The sequence below is a fragment of the Orbicella faveolata genome, unplaced genomic scaffold, assembly GCF_042242905.1.
Source record: "Orbicella faveolata isolate gen_17 unplaced genomic scaffold, um_ofav_v1 contig_25, whole genome shotgun sequence".
NCBI classification, from domain to species: domain Eukaryota; kingdom Metazoa; phylum Cnidaria; class Anthozoa; order Scleractinia; family Merulinidae; genus Orbicella; species Orbicella faveolata.
Window position 1 is genome coordinate 23,040,683 of NW_028301553.1, and position 20,566 is coordinate 23,061,248.

At 39.1% G+C, this 20,566-nt stretch overlaps 1 protein-coding gene across 8 annotated transcripts in view; it reads left to right on the top strand.

Moving 5' to 3' along the window:
* The first annotated feature begins 1,627 nt into the window (after nt 1-1,627).
* LOC110054627 (hemicentin-1-like) overlaps nt 1,628-20,566 on the top strand; it is a 52,362-nt gene continuing 33,423 nt past the window's right edge. For 5 of the 8 annotated variants that reach the window (XM_089294256.1, XM_089294253.1, XM_089294257.1 and 2 more), the window contains exons 1-6: nt 1,628-1,767; nt 9,920-10,297; nt 13,339-13,605; nt 14,842-15,111; nt 16,430-16,684; nt 18,187-18,453. In XM_089294256.1, coding sequence (XP_089150382.1) covers nt 1,689-1,767; nt 9,920-10,297; nt 13,339-13,605; nt 14,842-15,111; nt 16,430-16,684; nt 18,187-18,453 — 1,516 coding nt within the window. In that variant the 5' untranslated portion in view covers nt 1,628-1,688. Of the gene's footprint in view, nt 1,768-4,906; nt 5,277-6,534; nt 6,810-9,919; nt 10,298-13,338; nt 13,606-14,841; nt 15,112-16,429; nt 16,685-18,186; nt 18,454-20,566 lie in introns of those variants that run through there. The other 3 variants (XM_089294255.1, XM_089294254.1, XM_089294259.1) reach the window with 3 other exon arrangements.

The window sequence follows — 20,566 nt, forward strand, 5'->3', positions numbered from 1 at the left end:
CTTCTGAGTGAGCGATAATCTGAGCGATGACTTGTCGATTTAATTTGTTACAGCTGAGTGATCGACAAATTTAGATATTGTAAGCCCTAATAACAGTAATTAGTCGTTTCAACGCTTCGCGTATACGTATCGATGACTAAAAACACTGGATTAATTAACACATCGGTCAATATTAGTAGCATTCTTTTCTGCCATCTCCTCCCTTTTTCTTCCCTCGAAACAAACTGGCCATGCGAGTGTACTTGTGTTTATAATTTTCCATACGGAATGAAATTAATGCACTTGCTTAAAATCGCGAAATTAAAAAAAAAATTTCTTCGTTCTAAGCAGTGGAGGGTTTTGTTTATAGCTCCGTTGCCTACCTGCAATTGTAGCCTATGGGCTGACGTCCACTAGTATTCCGCGTGAAATGAAGGAAATATAGTAAACGTCTGTACGTAGGCTAGCAGAAATACACAAGACTTCTGACTATAATGTCTTGCCTAACACTACCACTGCATGGTAATAACATATAAATCTATAAAGAACCAATATTGAAGTTAGTTATGAAAGAGGATTATAATCAGTTTAAACCTAATTTAGTACTTTATAGCTAACGTACTCATGAAATAACTGCCAATTAATAAGGCGAAAAATTCTTTTGTTGTTTTGTCTCAAAGCGTGCCATTGTTACGGGCGGCATTATGATTGAGCACAGAAGGTCGCGCAGGCCCTTCAGTGCTTTCTGGATGCCCCGAACAAAATGCCTGCTACTGATCTAAGGAGTCTCTCTTGCTGCTAGATATATATCCTGAACAAAGGCTGCTGGCATAGAAACACATTAGGGAGTTTAAGCAAATCACTACAGCTGGTGCTACTACGGCTGCCGTGACTGAAAAGATCTGGGGAGAGTACGTCTCGGTGGTCTGCCAAATTTTAAGTTTCGTGAGTAAAGCAAGACAAAGATGAAAGCAACATCGGCCCAGGAGTTTAAAATCTCTTTTATTTAGTTTCTCACAGCCAAATGGCTTCGCTCAAGGGACGATGGCCGTTATTCGGTCGGACGAGCAGGTTATTTCTGAGCGAAAGCGAATGCCATAACCTTTGTACCAGAACAATTTGATGGATGAAATATATAATTTCAGAGACAAATATCTCAAAGAATATCGAGTGAAGAACACAAATATATCAATACTCAAAGAAGCAAAATAGCATCGTATAGTTATCCAGATATAAAACATCTTCACTAAACCCTCAAAGCAATCTTAACCGAAGAAAAGCAACCTCGTGTTCAACACGAATATTTCACTTGACTCGCTTCGCCATTCCAACACCTTGGCCAAAACTTATCGTAAATTCAGGATACGGATTTACAAGCTTATGAGAGGCAACCTTGACACAATCTTTGACTTAAATTGAGTTTAAAGGATATAGTATCTAATGGAATTCTTAAAATGCCGAGATGTTCGTTGAAAAGAGCCAGAAAACCAAAATAAACCCGACGTAGTAGCCACTACGGTAAAACATCCCGACTCAAGTAGTCAGATTTCACGCAACGGCTGTATGCGACCGACGTTCATGCACAGTGTCTCATTTTGGGAGAAATTTACTTCCGGCAGCCGTATCAGCGCCAGCCGTAGCAATTTGCTTAAAGTCCCTATTAACTTCCGTGTTGCAGTTTTCAATTCTTGAAGTGAACGCAATCGAACATGATGAATCAGGCTTGCAAAGAATATGTGCTCAAGTTACTTGCCTATGGAACAATATTTTCACAACTGAACATAACAGGTACATGCATTGCACTTTTACGTCGTTTCAGCGTTATATTTGATAGCTAGAAATTGATACTTAGTGTCGACCGTGGTGTTTCGATTGGCTGTCGGTCTAAAGTCGATCGATATAATAATGATAGTATTATATACATTACATCGCTTCGAGCTTGACCGTGACGTACATCGACACTTGATCGACCACTATAACTGACATCTTTTGTGAAGAGACATACCTACGTGTATCATTGCTACTGCTTGTTTCTATTCCCAACTTTTGACGGCAAAAGCAATGAAATACTTCCGCTTTAATTGGACATGAAAAGTATGAAAGAAACGTCTCCTTCATATCGAATGAACTGGAAGTAAACGTTTTCCTGTCTCAATTTCAGCTCTGCGCTGGTTCAAGATTTAGTTCTTTTACTCTAAACATAGAAAACTTGCTATGTTATCGTTCTCCTGCAAGTAGTAACCTCTTAGTGAACTGTGGAAGAAACGTAGCATCGGTTGTTTTAGCATGGCTACAAAAAGACTGCATTGCAAGGATATAATACTGTCTTAAAATGATTATAATGATATCTGTAAGGGAGTTGCATAAATGCTGCATTCAGTACCGAGATGTACACCGGTCATAGACATGAAAAGCATGGCAGAAACGTCTCCTTCATATCGAATGAACTGGAAGTAAACGTTTTCTTGTTTCAGTTTCAGCTCTATGCTTGTTCGAGATTTAGTTCTTTTACTCTAAACGTAGAAAACTTGTTATGTTATCGTTCTCCTGCAAGTAGTAACCTCTTAGTGAATTGTGGAACAACCGTAGCATCGGTTGTTTTAGAATAGCTACAAAAAGACTGCATTGCAAGGATATAATATTTTCTTACAATCATTATAATGATATCTGTAAGGGAGTTGCATAAATGCTGCATTTAGTACCCAGATATACACTGGTCATAGAAATGTTAACCAAGTGTAAGGGGCGTATAAGATGGTAGCGAGCAGAATGTTCAAGACCACGATGAAGAATTCTCATAGTACAAATATCTTTCAAGCTTTCCGGTAAAGTGTGCCGGATTGAAATATACTGAGCTGAACCACCTATGAAGCACTGAAGCACCTTTTGACTGATAACAACCGTTGCTATGGGCGTTGCTATGAGGAAATATATCTCTAAAAGTGTGCAGATTTCTCACTAATTTGAACAATGTTTAGGAACACGATGAAGAATTCTCATCGTACACATCTTTAAAGCTTTCCGGTAAAGTGTAATTGAAATTTACTGAGTTGAACTCATTTTGTACTGAAGCACTTTTTGACTGTAAAGAATCGTTGCTATGGGCGTTGTTATGAGGAAACATATCTCTACCAGTGTGAAGAGTTCTCAGTAATTTGAAAGTACATACAGTTTTGTAAATGCTCAGAAATATCAGTTGAACGTTCATGTTTCCAAAAAACGGTTTCCGGGGAAAAAACTTTATATTCCACAGTAGATCGCAGGCCCGGAATTGCTCAACTTAAGGTAATTCCTCTGAAATAAAAGTGACAATAGATTTTTGTTCAAACTTTGTCCACTGAATATTTGTCATTGATCACTTCAATTTTGAAATAAAAAAGGGGGGTACCCATGCTCATTAAGGAGCAGTGAGGCATTGAAAATTTTATAAGAACGCGTTCCAAGTAATTGTAAAATCTTTGTGAACCCAGACTCATATAAGAACACGCATTAACCTACAGTCAATACATTGTGTCGGATACAAATGAACATTTTAAGTTTGATTCAGGCAGAAAGCTAAATCCTTGATTAAAAATTTGAATCAAATTTCTTGACGTGGTTACCGACTACAAAATAGAAAAGACCACAGTGTATCTGCTATTTTTCTTATTAATTCAATTTTCAGCAATAGAAATTAGATCAGTCTTTTCTCACGCAAAGCTTATAATTAGTTGATTACAATGACTGGAAAAAAAATTGGAGTGCCCGTGCTCGTTGGTGAGCTAGAGCCATTTTTCAAAGGACAGAACTCAATATCAAGGCCGTCATGTTTTCAATATGCGCGTGCACGAGCGCGCGCTAATGACGCCATAAATTATGCGCAGTAAGGATACGCAATGCAAATGTGAGGAATGACCTCAAGATAGTGTCCCTTTAAAAGTGAACCGACAACAACGTTTTCGAACAATTTCTCCCCGAGACTCTGCTCGGCCAGTTCATGTCCCGTCCTCTACAGTTTATCTGTTACATATTACGTCGCCGCATTACTTAGGAAAGTCGATAAAACATCATTTTGTTTTCTTCTGAGTGAGCGATAATCTGGCGTTTTCTGAAAAAAAAAAAAAAAACTCCATTCTGGTCGATGATATGTCGATTTAATTTGTTACAGCTGAGTGATCGACAAATTTGCATATTTTAAGCCCTAATGACATTAATCGTTTCAACGCTTCACGCTGATCCATGACTAAAAACACTAAATTAATTAACACATCGGTCATTATTAGTAACACTCTTTTTCTGCCATCTCCGCCATTTTCCTTCCCTCGAAACAAACTGGCCATGCGAGTGTACTTTTGCTTATAATTTGCCGTAAGGAAGGAAATTAATACATTTGATTAAAATACCCAATTAACAGTGGAGCGTTTTGTTTGTAACTCCGTTGTCTGCCTACAATTGTAGCCTACGGGCAGACGTCCACTAGTGTTCCGCGTAAAATGAAGGAAATAGTAAACGTGTGCACGTAGGCTAGCGCCCGAAATAAATCAGACTTCTGACGATCATGTCCTGCTTAACACGTAAAACCGGTAATAAAAACTTAATCCAAAAAGAACCAATGCTGAGGTTAGTTATGAAAGTGCATTATAACCATTTTAAACCTAATTTAGTACTTTATAGCTATCGCAATAACTGCCGATTAATAAGGCGAAAGATACTTCTGTTGTTTTGTCTCAAAGCGTGCCATAGTTGTGGGCGGCATTATGATTCAGCACAGAAGGTCGCGCAGGCGCTTCAGTGCTTTCAGGATGCCCCTGATACAAAATGCCCGCAACTGATCTAAGGAGCTTCTCATTTCCTCTTGCCGCTAGATATGAGGAACAAACACTGTCATACAAACACATTCAAATTAAGGATACGGATTTACAAGCTTATGAGAGGCAACTTTGACACAATCTTTGACTTAATTTAAGTTCTAAGGATAGAGTATCCAATGCAATTCTTAAAATGCAGAGATGTCCGCTGAAATACCCCCGGTGTAGTAGCCACTACGGCAAAACATCACGACTCACGTAGTCAGATTTCACACTATGGCTGGATGCGACCGCCGTACATGCGCAGTGTCTCATATTGGGGGAAACTTACTTCCGGCAGCCCGTATCAGCGCCAGCCGTAGCGATTTGCTTAAAGTCCCCATTAACTTCCGTGTTGCAGTTTTCAATTCTTGAAGTGAACGTAATCGAACATGATGAATCAGGCTTGTAAAGAATATGTGCTCAAGTTACTTGCGTATGGAATAATATTTTCACAACTGAGCATAACAGGTACATGCATTGCACTTTTGCGTCGTTTCAGCGTTATATTTGATAGCTAGAAATTGATACTTAGTGTCGACCGCGGTGTTTCGATTGGCTGGTATGTATACCCATATTGACGATCTAAAGTCGATCGATACAATAATGATAGTATTGTATATATTACATCGCTTCGAGCTTGACCGTGACGTACATCGACACTTGATCAACCACTAACTGACATCTTTTCTGAAGAGACATACCTACGTGTATCATTGCTACTGCTTGTTTCTATTCCCAACTTTTGACAGCAAAAGCAATGAAATACTTTCGCTTTAATTGGACATGAAAAGCATGGGAGAAACGTCTCCTTCATATGGAATGAACTGGAAGCAAACGTTTTCCTGTTTCAGTTTCAGCTCTACGTTGGTTCAAGATTTAGGAGAAACGTCTCCTTCATATGGAATGAACTGGAAGTAAACGTTTTCCTGTTTCAGTTTCAGCTCTGCGTTGGTTCAAGATTTAGGAGAAACGTCTCCTTCATATCGAATGAACTGGAAGTAAACGTTTTCTTGTTTCAGTTTCAGCTCTGCGCTGGTTCAAGATTTAGTTCTTTTACTCAAAACGTAGAAAACTTGCTATGTTATCGCTCTCCTGCATATAGTAACCTCTTAGTGAACTGTGGAAGAAACGTAGCATCGGTTGTATTAGCATAGCTACAACAAGACTGCATTGCAAGGATATAACATTTTCTTAAAATGATTATAATGATATATGTAGGGGCGTTGCATAAATGCTGCATTCAGTACCGAGATGTACACCGGTCATAGACATGAAAAGCATGGGAGAAACGTTTCCTTCATATCGAATGAACTGGAAGTAAACGTTTTCTTGTTTCAGTTTGAGCTCTATGCTGGTTCGAGATTCAGTTCTTTTACTCTAAACGTAGAAAACGTGCTATGTTATCGTTCTCCTGCAAGTAGTAACCTCTTAGTGAACTGTGGAAGAACGGTAGCATCGGTTGTTTTAGGATAGCTGCAAAAACACTGCATTGCAAGGATATAATATTTTCTTGACGATCGTGTCGTGCTTAACACGTAAAACTGATCATAAAAAATTAATCTATAAAGAACCAATGCTGAAGTTAGTTATGAAAGTGGATTATAACCATTATTAGTCTAATTTAGTACTTTATGGCTAACGTACTCATGAAATAACTGCTAATTAATAAGGGGAAAAATTATTTTGTTGTTTTGTCTCAAAGCCTGCCATTGTTACGGGCGGCACCATGATTCAGCACACAAAGTCACGCAGGCCCTTCAAGGGTTTCCGGATGCCCCTAATACAAAATGCAGGCTACTGATCTAAGGAGCCTCTAATTTCCTCTTGCTGCTAGATATATATGAGGAACAAAGGCTGCCGGCATAGAAACACATTCACTTTTGTGTTGCAGTTTTCAATTCTTGAAGTGAACGTAATCGAACATGATGAATCAGGCTTGTAAAGACTTTTTGCTCAAGTTACTTGCCTATGGAACAATATTTTCACAACTGATCATAACAGGTACATGCATTGCACTTTTGCGTCTTTTCTGCGTTATATTTGATAGCTATAGATTGATACTTAGTGTCGACCGTGGCGTTTCGATTGGCTGGTATGTATGCCCATACTCGGTCTAAAGTCGATCGATATAATAATGATAGTATTATATATATTACATCGCTTCGAGCTTGACCGTGACGTACATCGACACTTGATCGACTACTGACACCGTGTGTACTGAGACATACCTACGTGTATCATTGCTACTGCTTGTTTCTTTTCCCAAGTTTTGACAGCAAAAGCAATGAATACTTCAGCTTTAATTGGACATTGAAAAGGATGGGAGAAACGTCTCCCACATATTGAATGAACTGGAAGTAAACGTTTTCTTGTGTCAGTTTCAGCTCTGCGCTGGTTCAAAATTTATTTCTTTTACTCTAATCGTAGAAAAACCTATGTTATCGTTCTCTTGCAAATAGTAGCCTCTCAGTATACCGTGGAAGAAACGTAGCGTCGGATGTTGTAGCGTAGCTATAAAAGGACTGCATTGCTAACCCAAGGATATAATATTTGTTTAAAATGATTATAATGATATATGCAAGGGAGTTGCATAAATGCTGCATTCGGTACCCAGATATACACCGGTCATAGAAATGTTAACCAAGTGTAAGGGCCGTATAAGATGGTAGGGAAAACAATGTTTAGGACCACGATGAAGAATTCTCATAGTACACATCTTTAAAGCTTTCCGGTAAAGTGTAATTGAAACGTAGTGAGCTGAACCACATATGAAGCACTGAAGCACTATTTGACTGAAAACAACCGTTGCTATGGGCGTTGCTAAGAGGAAATATACCTCTACAAGTGTGCAGAGTTCTCAGTAATTTGAACAATGTTCAGGAGTTGAACCCATTTTGTATTGAAGCTCTTTTTGTCGGTAAACAACCGTTGCTGTGGGCGTTGCTATGAGGAAGTATATCTCTACCAGTGTGCAGAGTTTTTAGTAATTTGAAAGTAAATACAGTTTTGTAAATGTCAGTTGAATGTTCATGTTTCGAAAAAATGGTTTCCGGGGGAAAAACTTTATATTCCACAGTATTAAACCACCTTAAGGGAGTTTTTTCCCCCATCCTGCCCCGTTTGTCTCACAATAAGATATGATTCAGTCATAAGGAAGTGTGCAATAATTAGGTTTAAGTGCGGGGGAGTTGAGGAGTGCATTTTCGCTCCCAGAGCCGTCTTTCCCTCTAAGCCTGCGAGGCCTAGGTATGAGGAGATGGTAGCTCTGCAGACACGTGATTTGATTGGCTAGATTTTAAGCCCAGGATTTTTACTAATTGATGGTTGGTTTCTTCACCGAAAATATGAACTCTCGTCATCTCGGACTGGATATTTGTTTTGATGAATGCATCTACAATGATTCCCTGCCGGCACTTCTCCAGAGGAATTGGCCATTTCGTGCACTTTAAAGCGGCAGCAGTATTTCCCATGCGATCTCTCGCAACGAGGGTCATGAGTAATTAATATTCATGCGTCGCTATTTCTTAATGTTATAATTACCCTCACTGAGCTTGGGACACCCGTGACCAGCTTACTGAGAAGCTAAATTGTCGGCTTTGTAGTACACAAGCACGAACCAATTTATGTTCTGCAACACCGATTTTAGAAACCCTAGCGTACGATACCTGTGAATGCGACCACATAGTAATGAAAACGTTTGACGGAGAAGAGGAGGGTTATTTTGGCAGGTATTTATTTAGGACAGCTGCTTAAAAACAACTGCTGTAAAATAAATTAGGGTACTATACATGATTGTACTTTGTGTGTTTCCTTTAAGAAAACCGATCATTTAAATTTTACTGAAGAACTGTTTGCAAATCTGTTGATTCAAAAGCATACAAATATCGGAACATTTACAAAACAGAAACTCCTTTAGCAAAGCAGTCAGCAAAGTTAACGATAGAGTACTGTAAGCTTTATGTCGAGTCGTCCATTTATTTTACCTAACTGATCTTTTAAGGAACCTTGCTAATAATAACGTGATACGCCAATGAAACTCTTGTAAATGAATATAAAAGTCCCGTAATTTTATGTTTATTTGCGCACTGAAAATTAAAATGCGATTGAAATTAGCGGACATAGTGCATTGCGTCTTTCAGTTAAGTGAAAAGATGTTCTTGAAAAAGACCATGGAATACAGTGTAGTTCTTAATTACACGTTTCTGTAAAAGAGTTACTACTGTAATTAAATTAAATCAAATAAGCGTATCTAAGACCTTATTTTGAAGTCGAACCTGGATCACAGAATTGGTAGAAAACCCGGGGGGGGGGGGTACTCCCAGAAAAATTGGGCGGGGGTGTGCGGCCTAATTCAGACCAATGTTAAACTACCGTAAACATAATTGGTGGAGGGCTTTTGTTGATTTTCTTTTCGATAATGACGAAAAAATGGCTTCTTCTTAAATAAAATACCCATATCAAGGCAAGAGTGCAAAAACCATACCCTATTTATGACCAAAATGGCTAAAATCAGCTAAAATCGATACCCCATATATTACCAAAACGGCTGAAAAACCATACCCTTTAGGGTCGCACATACCTATAGAGCCCATATAAGGGAGTACCCCCCGGGGGTAGAAAATATGGCAAATCGTTATATTTGTTCTGGTATATATTTAACCCAACTTTTTATTAAAACGCTCTACTGATCTCATTACATTTTTTAAACTAAAGATCTTGAAGAACTCAGTTGATTCAATTTCTAGTAAATACGCGAAGCAGCTTCGTCCACCAAGGTTAGACAGTAAAATCCAGCTGTTGAAAGTTTTGATGGCGTGCCACTTAAAGGGGAAGTTCACCTCAGTCAGTGTTTTGATCTTGAGGAAAGGAGGGAGAGAGGGGGGCAAGAAGGAGAGAGGGATGAAAAACAAGGAGAGAAGGAGAGTAAAAGAATATTCGGGATTTTATTGACTACTTTATTTGTGCTGCTAATTTACTTTTTCAAATACCAATAACGGTTTTTTGTCCAACGTTGTACTCTAAATACACAAAAGACTGGTCGACTACTCATGGAGGTTCACGTTTGTTCTATTTTATATTTTAATATGTACTTTAAACTTTACTTACTTCAGATGCTACCATCACATGGACTCTTCCTCCTCCACAACGTGGCCCGCTGCAAACAAACGACACTTCAGTCCGAACAACGATCCAGCGGGTTATTAACGGTTCTTCTGAGGCACATTTGAAATGGAACTTCACTTTATCCGGAGAAACACTTGATCGCGTGACATTCGAAATAGGTAATACCCGAATTGGCAATAAAACATCTTCAGGGACAGTTTCGATGGATCCTGCACTCAACTTTCAGGAGCATTTTGACATCAGTCGCAGCGATCCAGCAACATTGATTATTTACAATGTGACAGAAGCAGATGAAGCGGTGTTTTCCTGCATCGTAGAGACTAACATAAAGGAATGGACTGATAAAATTGAAGTACAGGTTGTTGGTAAGTCGATGAAATACATCCTGGTATTTGAACTTTTATATCATGTTGATGTAGGCCCTGGACTGATAAAATTAAAGTACTGATTGCTGGTAAGTGGGACGCCAGAAATTATTTGAGTGTTTTTTGGCAGATCTTTAAAGGCAAAAAAAGGAGGCAAAGATTTACAATCAGGGATAATTTCAGCTTGTTAAAACAAATCCATTTAATTCAGACATACATCTTATCTACTATAATTTGCCTTTAAATTCCTCATAGAGAACATTTGCCTGTGGTGTTCTATCGAATTTTAGTTCACGGTATTCTACTGATTTGCTAATGCAAACGCCGTAATCTGATTGGCTGAACTATCGTACATTATCAGCAATTATAGTTCACTTCTACTTTTCCCTTTGTCTTCATTCACCATTTCCACATCCCCCTTAATACACCTTGTTTGCCCCCCAAATTTTGCATAAGCATTGTCTCCAGTTTCTCTTGGGACGACTGTAATACCCAGGAGAAATGGGAAACAAAGGTTATGCAGAATTGTAGGGGGCAAACAAGGTGTATTATGGGCGATGTGGGAATGGCGAATCGGCCAAAACTGATCATGTGGTACTGATCTCACGCGGGCCGCGGGCAACTATTAGTCGATCCAGTATGGATGATAAATATTTTTTAGAACAACTATCAGGCAGCTATCAGCCCATAGGCACCCTATTGTTTATGTAGCGTGCAATGGGTGGAGATTGTCTTGAAAGGACAACTTTTTTTTAGGGAAAAAATACTGGATACTTCAATTATAAGTACGCGAAATTCACGCGCTTGATTTTTCCTAAAAAAGCGACAAGTATAATACTAAAAAATATGTAGAGTATCAGTTGGAAGTCGTTATTTAAAGGAAATAGAACTAAAATCCCACTTAAACATTTAGATCATTCGCTTTGACTTCCACGAGGTAATAGTTAATTCCGCGATCGGCTCATCAAATATCACCTCAAAAATCTTAAACTCATAATTAACCCAGGTTTTAAATGGGCGTGGCTCTTTTCTCACGGGGTGTTTCCTAAAAGACCATTCATTGTTCATAGATATAGACTTCACCGAGATCCTTTTTTTACCCTTCCTCTGCTAGGCCTATTGAGGTTAGCAAAGTATCGACCACATTTTCTCTGTGCCTTTCATTTGTTCACAATGTAAGGATACACAATCCTCCCCCCTCCCAGGTGCACAACAAGTCACAGGTCAGAAACAAATGTTTATATATTCACCCCTTCCCTGGTGTTTTCTAATGAGATTTAGCATTAATTTACGCGATCTATTGTGAATCAGTGAATTTGAATGTTGAATTTCTCTGTGCCTTTCATTTGCTCACAATGTAAGGATGCACAATCCTACCCCCTCCCCGGTGCACAATGCGTCACAGGTCAGAAGCAAATGTTTACATATTGACCCCTACCCTGGTGTTCTCTAATGGGATTTAGGGACTGTGCAGTAACTAGAGAGGGGCGGGGGGGGGGGGGCTGGAAAATGGGTGAAATATGCCCCAAAACTAAGTCATACTCCCCTATCATTAACCAAAAATTCATTTGAACCCCCCTCACATAATGATAATATTAAGGCTAATACCCCCCCCCCTCCCTTGAAAAAAGTCTCCTCCCATTGATTCCCATATACCTAGTTTACTTGTTGGAGTTCTTCCTCCGATGCAAACATTACTTCAAATGACTCTTCGACGTATATCGACACTATTCGACGTATGTCGAAGAGTCAGTTGAAGAGTCATCAGAATCACTGGACTCTGAGCTTGTGTCGTCTTCGCATGAATTGGGAGATTCCTCATCTTCTACAGCATCTCCGGCACTAAGGTTCCCGCGTGTGTGGGTGAAACTCGATCAATCAACTCAGCCTTGCTTCCACTTATCTTAAGACCTTTTTGCTTTAGATACATTTTCAGCTGCTTGTTGGTAAGCGCTTTCACATCTTTTTCAATTGTCCAAGAAACTCTTACTCTTTTTCTGGCTTTTGCATCGAAGAACTCAAGGTGCTGTACATAATTTTTACATGCAGTCTCGTTCACGCTGTACTGGGAACATACCTCTGGCAAAGACCGTTCTTCAGATAGGAAAACAACAGCTCACAGATCAGAACACCTAAGAATTGATAAATTTGTCAGTTTTATTCCAATGTTAGTATTTATATTTGAACTCTAATAACTCTTCCACTACTTTTCCAGTTTGCATAAAGGAATGAAAAAGTAATGCCCCCCCCCTGTATGTATTAAATTTTGCATCCAAACCCCCCTCTCTATTGTTGTTATTTTCTCCTATGCCCTCCCCCCCCCTCTAATTTTCCAACCCAACACCACCTCCAGGTAATTATTGCACATTCCCTTAGCATTAATTTGATTGGCTCTATTGCCGTTTTCTATCTGCTAATGAAAAAAAAAAACGGGTGTACACGTGATTGCACACGTGATGTTTTGTCTACCCACGTCAGTGCGGGTAGATTAAACGTAAGTGCGGGTAGACAAAACAAGTACGGGTAGACTGTAGTCAGTGCGCCTGATGTAACACAACAAAACAGTTCTTTTCTACGCGTTATTTGACTTCTAAAAACCCTTCTAGCTTGGGCAGTTTATTTTCTCATTACAGACTATGTGACATTCTCTAGACAATTGTACTTTTATCGCTCTAATAGTTGCACATACACACGGGACTATTTGAAATTTTAAAAGCAAGAATTCTCAAGAGTATCATCATATGGTCTGAAATGGAGCAACAAACCACCCAAGCTAAAAAGGTCTATTTTATGTACTGAGACAACGGTAAATTTTATACCAGCAATAGTCAACTCGGCTACACCTGGTTGACTATGTTCGCGTAGAGAACCCGGGTTCCTAATCTAATTGTTAAATATAACATTATTTTTAGCACAAATTGCTAGTGTACACAAATTTAAATTATATGTTATCTAAATGAAACTATTTTTTTTTTTTTATTTACCATTTCAAGTTCGATGTTTCCTATTATTGTATCCTCATTGCGTTCTGTCATTTTCAGTTGAAACCAGTTTAACCAGTTATAGTGGCGATCAGACTATCAGTGAAGGGTCAAATGTAACTTTGCTTTGTGCTGCAACTGGTAAACCAACTCCAAACATTATATGGACCAGAGTATTGGAGAATGGTACAGATGGCGAACAAGTGTTTCTTGGGAACCCGTGGATTATCGTAAACATTAGCAGAACTATTACTGGAACATACCGCTGTACAGCTTACAATGGAATTGGAAATCCAGTCAACCATTCACTTCATATCAATGTCTTCTGTAAGTACAGGCATGTACCTTTTAGGTAATATTTATACCTTTTTTTTCCTCAGTGCGCGAGCTGGCGAAATGCAAGAAATCCCGCAATATGATTGGTTCCGGGAGCTGGCGCAATTTTCCTATCCGCCTGGCTTACACTTAGCATCCTACGTAGAAGATCTTTGAGCTCGTCACGCGGTCTTCCTCTCCTACGAACGTAGCTGAAACAAACAGAAGATTCCTTTCCCTTTGATAGCAAAGATAACTTGGAGATAATGCGGAAATTACTTTAGAATCAAAAAGGGCAGGCGCATTGTGTAATTATAGCCAATCATTAACGGGTTCCCTTGGGGCGATAACTACAACACCTATACTGTCGTGTTCAAAGCTTTCAAAGTAAACATGACTCGAATATGCAATTTTTCGAAGCAAGTCTAAGTTCGAAGAATAACGAACACTTCATCTTTTTCACCTTCAAATACATTATAGTTTCTCGGGGAGCATTTAAACATGATATTGTGAATGTCTCACACACTCGTTGAAAGGCCACGCTAGTATTTTGGTGTCTTGCGATCATCTCTTAAGTTCCAAGCATAATTCTAGCCAAACGAAAGTCTGGCTACGACCACGTTCATCTCTTTCTTGACGAAATACTTAACAGCTTGTTGCTAATTTAAAACAACTGTTTTAATATCCACACACTCGTGGAAAGACCACGCTGTTATTCGTTGAATTGGGGTGCGTTCCATTCGAGCAAAATTTCCGAAAAGTCCGGTTCAAAAACGAATGGAAACGAAAGTTTCCAGAAACTCGTTTCAAAAATTTCGGCCATCGTCTCGAGGTTGTCCCTTTCCCAGAAATTTGCGAATTCCGGAATTTTCTTTTCCAGTTGGAAGTTTTCCCCGGCATGAATCGGCCCTAGGTTCTGTAGCCGTGAACGTCGCGTCGACCAAAGCTACAAGATTGCGGCCAGTGGACACTACACCAGATGCAAAACGAGTTTCATATCAAGAAGATTTTGGGAGAATTTCACTGTTTTTCTTTTTGGCTAGTATGCTGATCCAGAGTAATCCATCCTTTTATTAGCCATGATAAAAGTCAAACTTGATTTGGTTTGTGTAATAACTCTTTTGGTATATTATGTCGTTGAAGTTGTTACAGTGGTGCAATGAACTACTCACAAATGATTTAGCAAAGGAAATCCCATTCTAACTAGTTTCATTACACATGTAAATGGAACTTATCTTTTTTCTACAGATAAACCAGATATGGTTACCTTAGTAACTAACACAACTGAGAACAAAGACTGTTCTGATTTGTGGGTGAATTTCACGTGTATCTCATCGGAAGCCAATCCACCAGTTTATAACTATTTGCTTTCTGATGATGAAGATGGATTCAGTTTTAGCAAGAGTGGATCATGGATAGATAAAATATCAAGAGGAGGAAAGTCTCTTTTCAATTGCATAGCACATCAACTCGTGGAAAATGTAACAAGCACAAACAATATTACTCTGACTCTAAATGGTAAGTGAATTAATTTGTTACACGGCATTCAAATCGTCATTATCACACATTGCCTTTGCACATCAATATCGTCTATACATCTTTTACAGCAGTAATTCAATTACTTTTTGCCTAAGACTAGTCACAACCATATTTTCAGTTTGGCAAGACTCAAATTTCGATCCATTTATTGTTGTTTTATTCATCACGTTACAGAACTGACAAATTTTAACGCGTCAGTTACACTTTCATAAGAATTCTGTACACTCATCTGGCTACGTTAAAGTGTATATAAAGGTAGTTTTTTATCTGCTTGATGGAGCCTACACGAGACTGTGATATGGAAATCGAAAAATAAAACTGCATTTTCGCCGCGTTTTAATCCAGGATTGTAACCGAATGAAAAAAAGGAAAATTCCGGTTGGTCAGAGACCGTGGGAGGTGAAGAGTTGGGGCCAGTCAGACCGTGTTGTCAAAAGAAGAACGTAGGTCGACATGTTTTTCGAACCAAACAGATATAAACGAAAACTTAAGTGAAATTTACCAAGAATTAGACGCTCTTCCGAGTCCAAATTGTGATTGAAAATTGTAAGAATTTACGAAAGATATGTAGACCTACAGTCAAGTTCTTATTTGACGTCACAGCCATTCTCGTCCCCAAAGGCCTCGCTTCTTTTGGTCAGCACCAAGAATCGCAACCTCTGGCCAGAGATCTGTTTCTCGAAAACTTTTCGGGCCCACAAAGCCATATTTAGTTGATCTTTTTCTAAAAACAGAGAGGTGTATACGCCTGAAACTTCTTGTATGAAGAGCACCTCTGTTCATATTAAAAATATGTGCGTAACACAGCTCTGTAATCATAAGGTTTGAGATTTTGCTACGGCTTTCCGGGAGCGAAAACTTTTCGGGACTTTCGAGAAACGGGCGCCAGAGCCGATTTTCGGAGCGTGCCCAGATTATTCGTCTCGTACTCTCAGCCAATCAGATTTTTCAGATTTGACAGCAACTTCGTGAATCGCGGACTTCCGGTGTTGGACAAGCCCGGAGGTTGCGATTCTTGGGGCTGACCAAAAGGAGCGAGGCCTCTGAGGACGAGAATGCGTCACAGCCTGACTAGTCCTAGGCCCCAATCCCCGCGGTTCTGACCCAGTCGGAGGTGAATTTTCAAGTTTTTAGGTGGCTAAAACGCGGTGAAAAGATAGGCAATGTTGTTTCGACTGCCATGCCATGGTCTTGTGCAGATTCAATAAGGGAAATAACACACACATATATATATATTTCGTATAGAATAATAAAAAAAAAACCTGCCAGTTTTAATGAATTTTCATTCTTGTCCTAGTTCCACTAGCTATGACTAAATTACAGAATAAAATTGTCGAGGAAGGCGACAATGTGGAAGTGTACTGTAATGTTACTGCAGGCATTCCTGATCCAACTGTTATCTGGAGAAAGGTGCAGGGTAATGGTTATAACCCCACTGAGGGAAACCTACTGACCATCACTAACATAAGCCGAGCTCAAGCTGGAGAATACAGGTGTACTGCAAACAACACTTGTGGACAGAAGTCTACAGTGACAAGCATTGCTGTTCAGTGTAAGAATATTATCTTTTCAATATATACAAAAACACTTGCAGTTTAAGATAAACACATTGTTGTAACTTAAGTTAGCTGGAAATGTATAGGTTCATGGAAACTGGGATACGGTACACTGTAACTGGAATTCGCCTGGGTGGAGTTTCAACGACCCAGGAATGTAGCATACACATGCATGCAAGGGATGGACAGGTTAAATAATTTCCTGAAGGGTTTTCGTTACAGCAGCAGAAAACCTCTATTTAGGGATTGTGACCAAAAATTACTATTTAAATTGTAAGAAATGTTCTAATGAAAATAACAAAATGGAAAATAAGAAGAATATGAAACATAACAATTGAAAACAAATGCTGAAGAATAACATGTACTCAGGTCTGTATTTTCCACTTCCAAAGTGTGAAATACTGGAAGATCTTTCTGGTAGGTGCATAAATCGAATATTTTTTGAAGCCACATAACATGGGAATGTTGAAAATGAGGCGCTATGCTGTTTTGATAAGCACCAGCCTGATGGGTCACGAGACTCCAATGCAGACTTGACTGTATTTTACCTTACAGTTTTACTAACATAGTAAAATCACAAAGAAACTATTGTTTTTCTTTTCGTTTTCTTGTTGTAAGCACCAGTGTGATAAGCCACCAAATGCCAAATGCATGTAAAAAATATGTAAATGTAAATTTATTTATAGTGGTCATGCACTTAACTATACAAGCACTAAGCTTAGCTAGTTTACAGTCATGCCACTAAAACAAAGGAAACAAATATTTCAAACAAACGTAACATAGTTAGAAAAATCCCAACCGGCAGGAGGAAGACCAGTTGGCTATTTACAAAGCGTGACTGAGGATTGTAACTTTGGACTGCCGAGAAACAAATCCCACTAGTGGCAGGGTGGAGTCCTTGAACCCGGGACCTCCTGATTACAATACCAGCGCCCTAAACTACTCATTCGGCCACGCTGCCTCCTCAAAACATACTTTACCTTAATTACGCTTTTTTATATACAGACCCTTTCTTATTCTTAGAAATATATTTTTGTCTCTAAAGCCAGTGATCGTGGAATATAAAGTCGTATAATTAATTTCTTATTAGCCAAGCTTGCTCGAGAAAGTACGTAGTCAATATGGGGCCTCGGCGCTTTCTGTACAGCTCCGTCCGTAATGCCAAGACCTCGAACCAATATTCTCCCAGTGTAACACTTACGCTTGGGTAATGAGATATACGACACCTGCTGAATGATGTATTTGATTCAGTTATAGTGGTTGTTGCAACAAGTGTAGATAAATGGCTCTTATCAGCCTTGGTTAAGCTGGCTACTAGCCTACCAGCTGTTACCAATGTAGATGACAGGTTTAACATTACTTTAAATTGTAGACATGATGTAATTCATATGTTAGCTATGCGAATCAATGTAAAGAGACAATAAGAGCATATTTTTCTCAGAAGTAACTATTTCTAGGTAGAGGTCATGATTGATCATTTTGTTTAATTTCGTTACAGATCAACCTGAAAATGTCATCTTAACCACAAATACAACAAGCAAAGTGTGTAGAGGAGTTGTAATAAACTTCACATGCACTGCTGAAGCTACACCACCAGTGCACACTTATTTGTTGTATGAAAATGACACTTTGATTAATAATATGGGAATATCAGGAACTTGGATAAAAACAATGGATTATGCTGGCCAGTTTGTGTTTAGATGTGAGGCTACTAATTCTGTGCAAGGAAATGGAAAAAGCGTTGATGCTATCTTGACTGTTGATGGTGAGTTGCTTTAGTTTTGTTGCATTGTTATAACTATGGATTATTTCTAGTGCCGCCTTGTCCGATCAGTCCCAAACAGATTAACAGGTGTGATAACAAAGGAGAAAGAAGAAGGTTGCCAGGACAAGTTGGCGGGGGGGGGGGGGGGGGGAACACAGGATTTCCATGCTACAAGATCTATTCATTCTTGTGGGCAGAGCGCGTTGTTTTGGGGGGACGGGGGCAGCAATTAAAGCGCGCACTTTGTACAAGTCCGGTATCCTGAATTACAAAGAAAGCATATTTTTGACCGCCAACCAATCCCGTTTGAGCTAAAACGACTGGAAGTCCACGACTCCATCGCAGATTTTCAATTCGGACTGGAGACTTGGACTCTTCTTTGCTTTTAATGTCGCTGAAAAACTATATTATTTGTACATTTTTCGATCATGAGCTAAAGTCTATTTACACAGGGTGGCCCATTCAGCTATATGACTGGTCTCCATACGGGTCCCTCTGATGAAAACGTGACAAAAGGCCATCTTGGATCACAGTATTGTGCACTGAAAGAACTTTAAAAAACGTAAAACTGGAAGATGTTGATCTTTATCTGAAAAGTTCTATAAACAAACGGGACGATGAAGAGGAAGAGAGTTAACTCCCTTCCCCCCTCGACCCCATATAGGCCTTATTCCCAGGGTAAACCCTTCCAAGTTACTCCAAATATAGTATGCTAATCTCCCGAAGATAATGTTAACACGGGCCTTGCGTTGATGTTTTTTAGTGGTAATTCTGAAATCAGGAGTTATATGAAAATATCTCAATAGGGATTACTTTTGGAATAAGGCCTATACATGTATTGGGGATCAACTCTCTATTTCTCTTTCTTCCCTTGACACTGCTAAATTGAGAATCACGTTGGGAAAAAAACTAGGACTAAGTCATGCTAACCTCTTGCTTGATCATACCATAAAATCAACTTTACTACTGCAACACAGAGATTCCCTTTTCTTTCTGGTCGGGAGGGAAACCACTCGATTATTTGACCAATCAGCGGCTACAATCATAAGGCAATAAATAATAAAACAAGTAGCTGGTTTTGACAGTTTTAAACCGATTTAAAAGTTATCTATGACAGACGGTATCAAAGTTTTCTCCTTTTAGGAAATATCTGTTACCCTATGATTTTAATAAAAATGCCATTGAAAGCGTTACACTGGCACGTATACGTTAAAATTCAAAACTTTGAAATTTTGCTCAATGTAATTTAGGCTCAGTTAAACGCGAGACAACATCGCTGACCGGCAGTCTCCCACAGGCTGCTTTATTTTACAGCTGCCTTATTTGTATATATAACAACAATCATCGTTTACGTCTTGCTCTGCACTTTAAATATACATGATCTTTCATATATTCATTTGTTCAATCTATCATCACCATCAACGGGTATATTATGAACTGAGAATCAACGTGGCCGGCTCCCAGTTGGCTTGATAGCTTAGTTGGTAGAGCACTGCCCCGGTATCGTAGAGGTCATGGGTTGGAATCCCGTTCAAGCATGAATTTGTTTTAGGCTTTAATCTCACGGCACATATTTAGAGCTACCTTAAATTTGCTGGAAACCGTGTTAGGCCACCTTTAAAAGTTCTCTATACATAACTGCATTGATCGTTCATGTCTTTGTTTCTCGTGTGTTTCTCTGTTACATACAACGAATTAGAGCGTTCACGTCTTTTTTTTTTTAAATCCCTACACGTCAACGTTTTATATACAACTCAGCAGTGCGTAGTTAAGCTGTTGTCTGAAGAGGACATGTCGTGAGCATTGCAGAGAGCACTACATGTGACTAGACCAGCAAGTTTTACAATGAGTTTTTCATTACGTTCTTGTCTTTTTGACTCTCCTCTGATCTTCGCTGAATGGGTCAGATTTTAGACCAAACCGTGCTTGTAATCATTTCTCTTTCCTTCACGACTTACTCACTACCACGCGTACAAAATGCTACTAATATACGTTGAAAAGTGCAGAATTCCTATACATACTTGTACCTGATTACTTTGAACTTCATTTATCTTAATTATTATATTGAAGCGCAGAATTGACTGGGAACACTGCGTTCGCCATAACATAATGT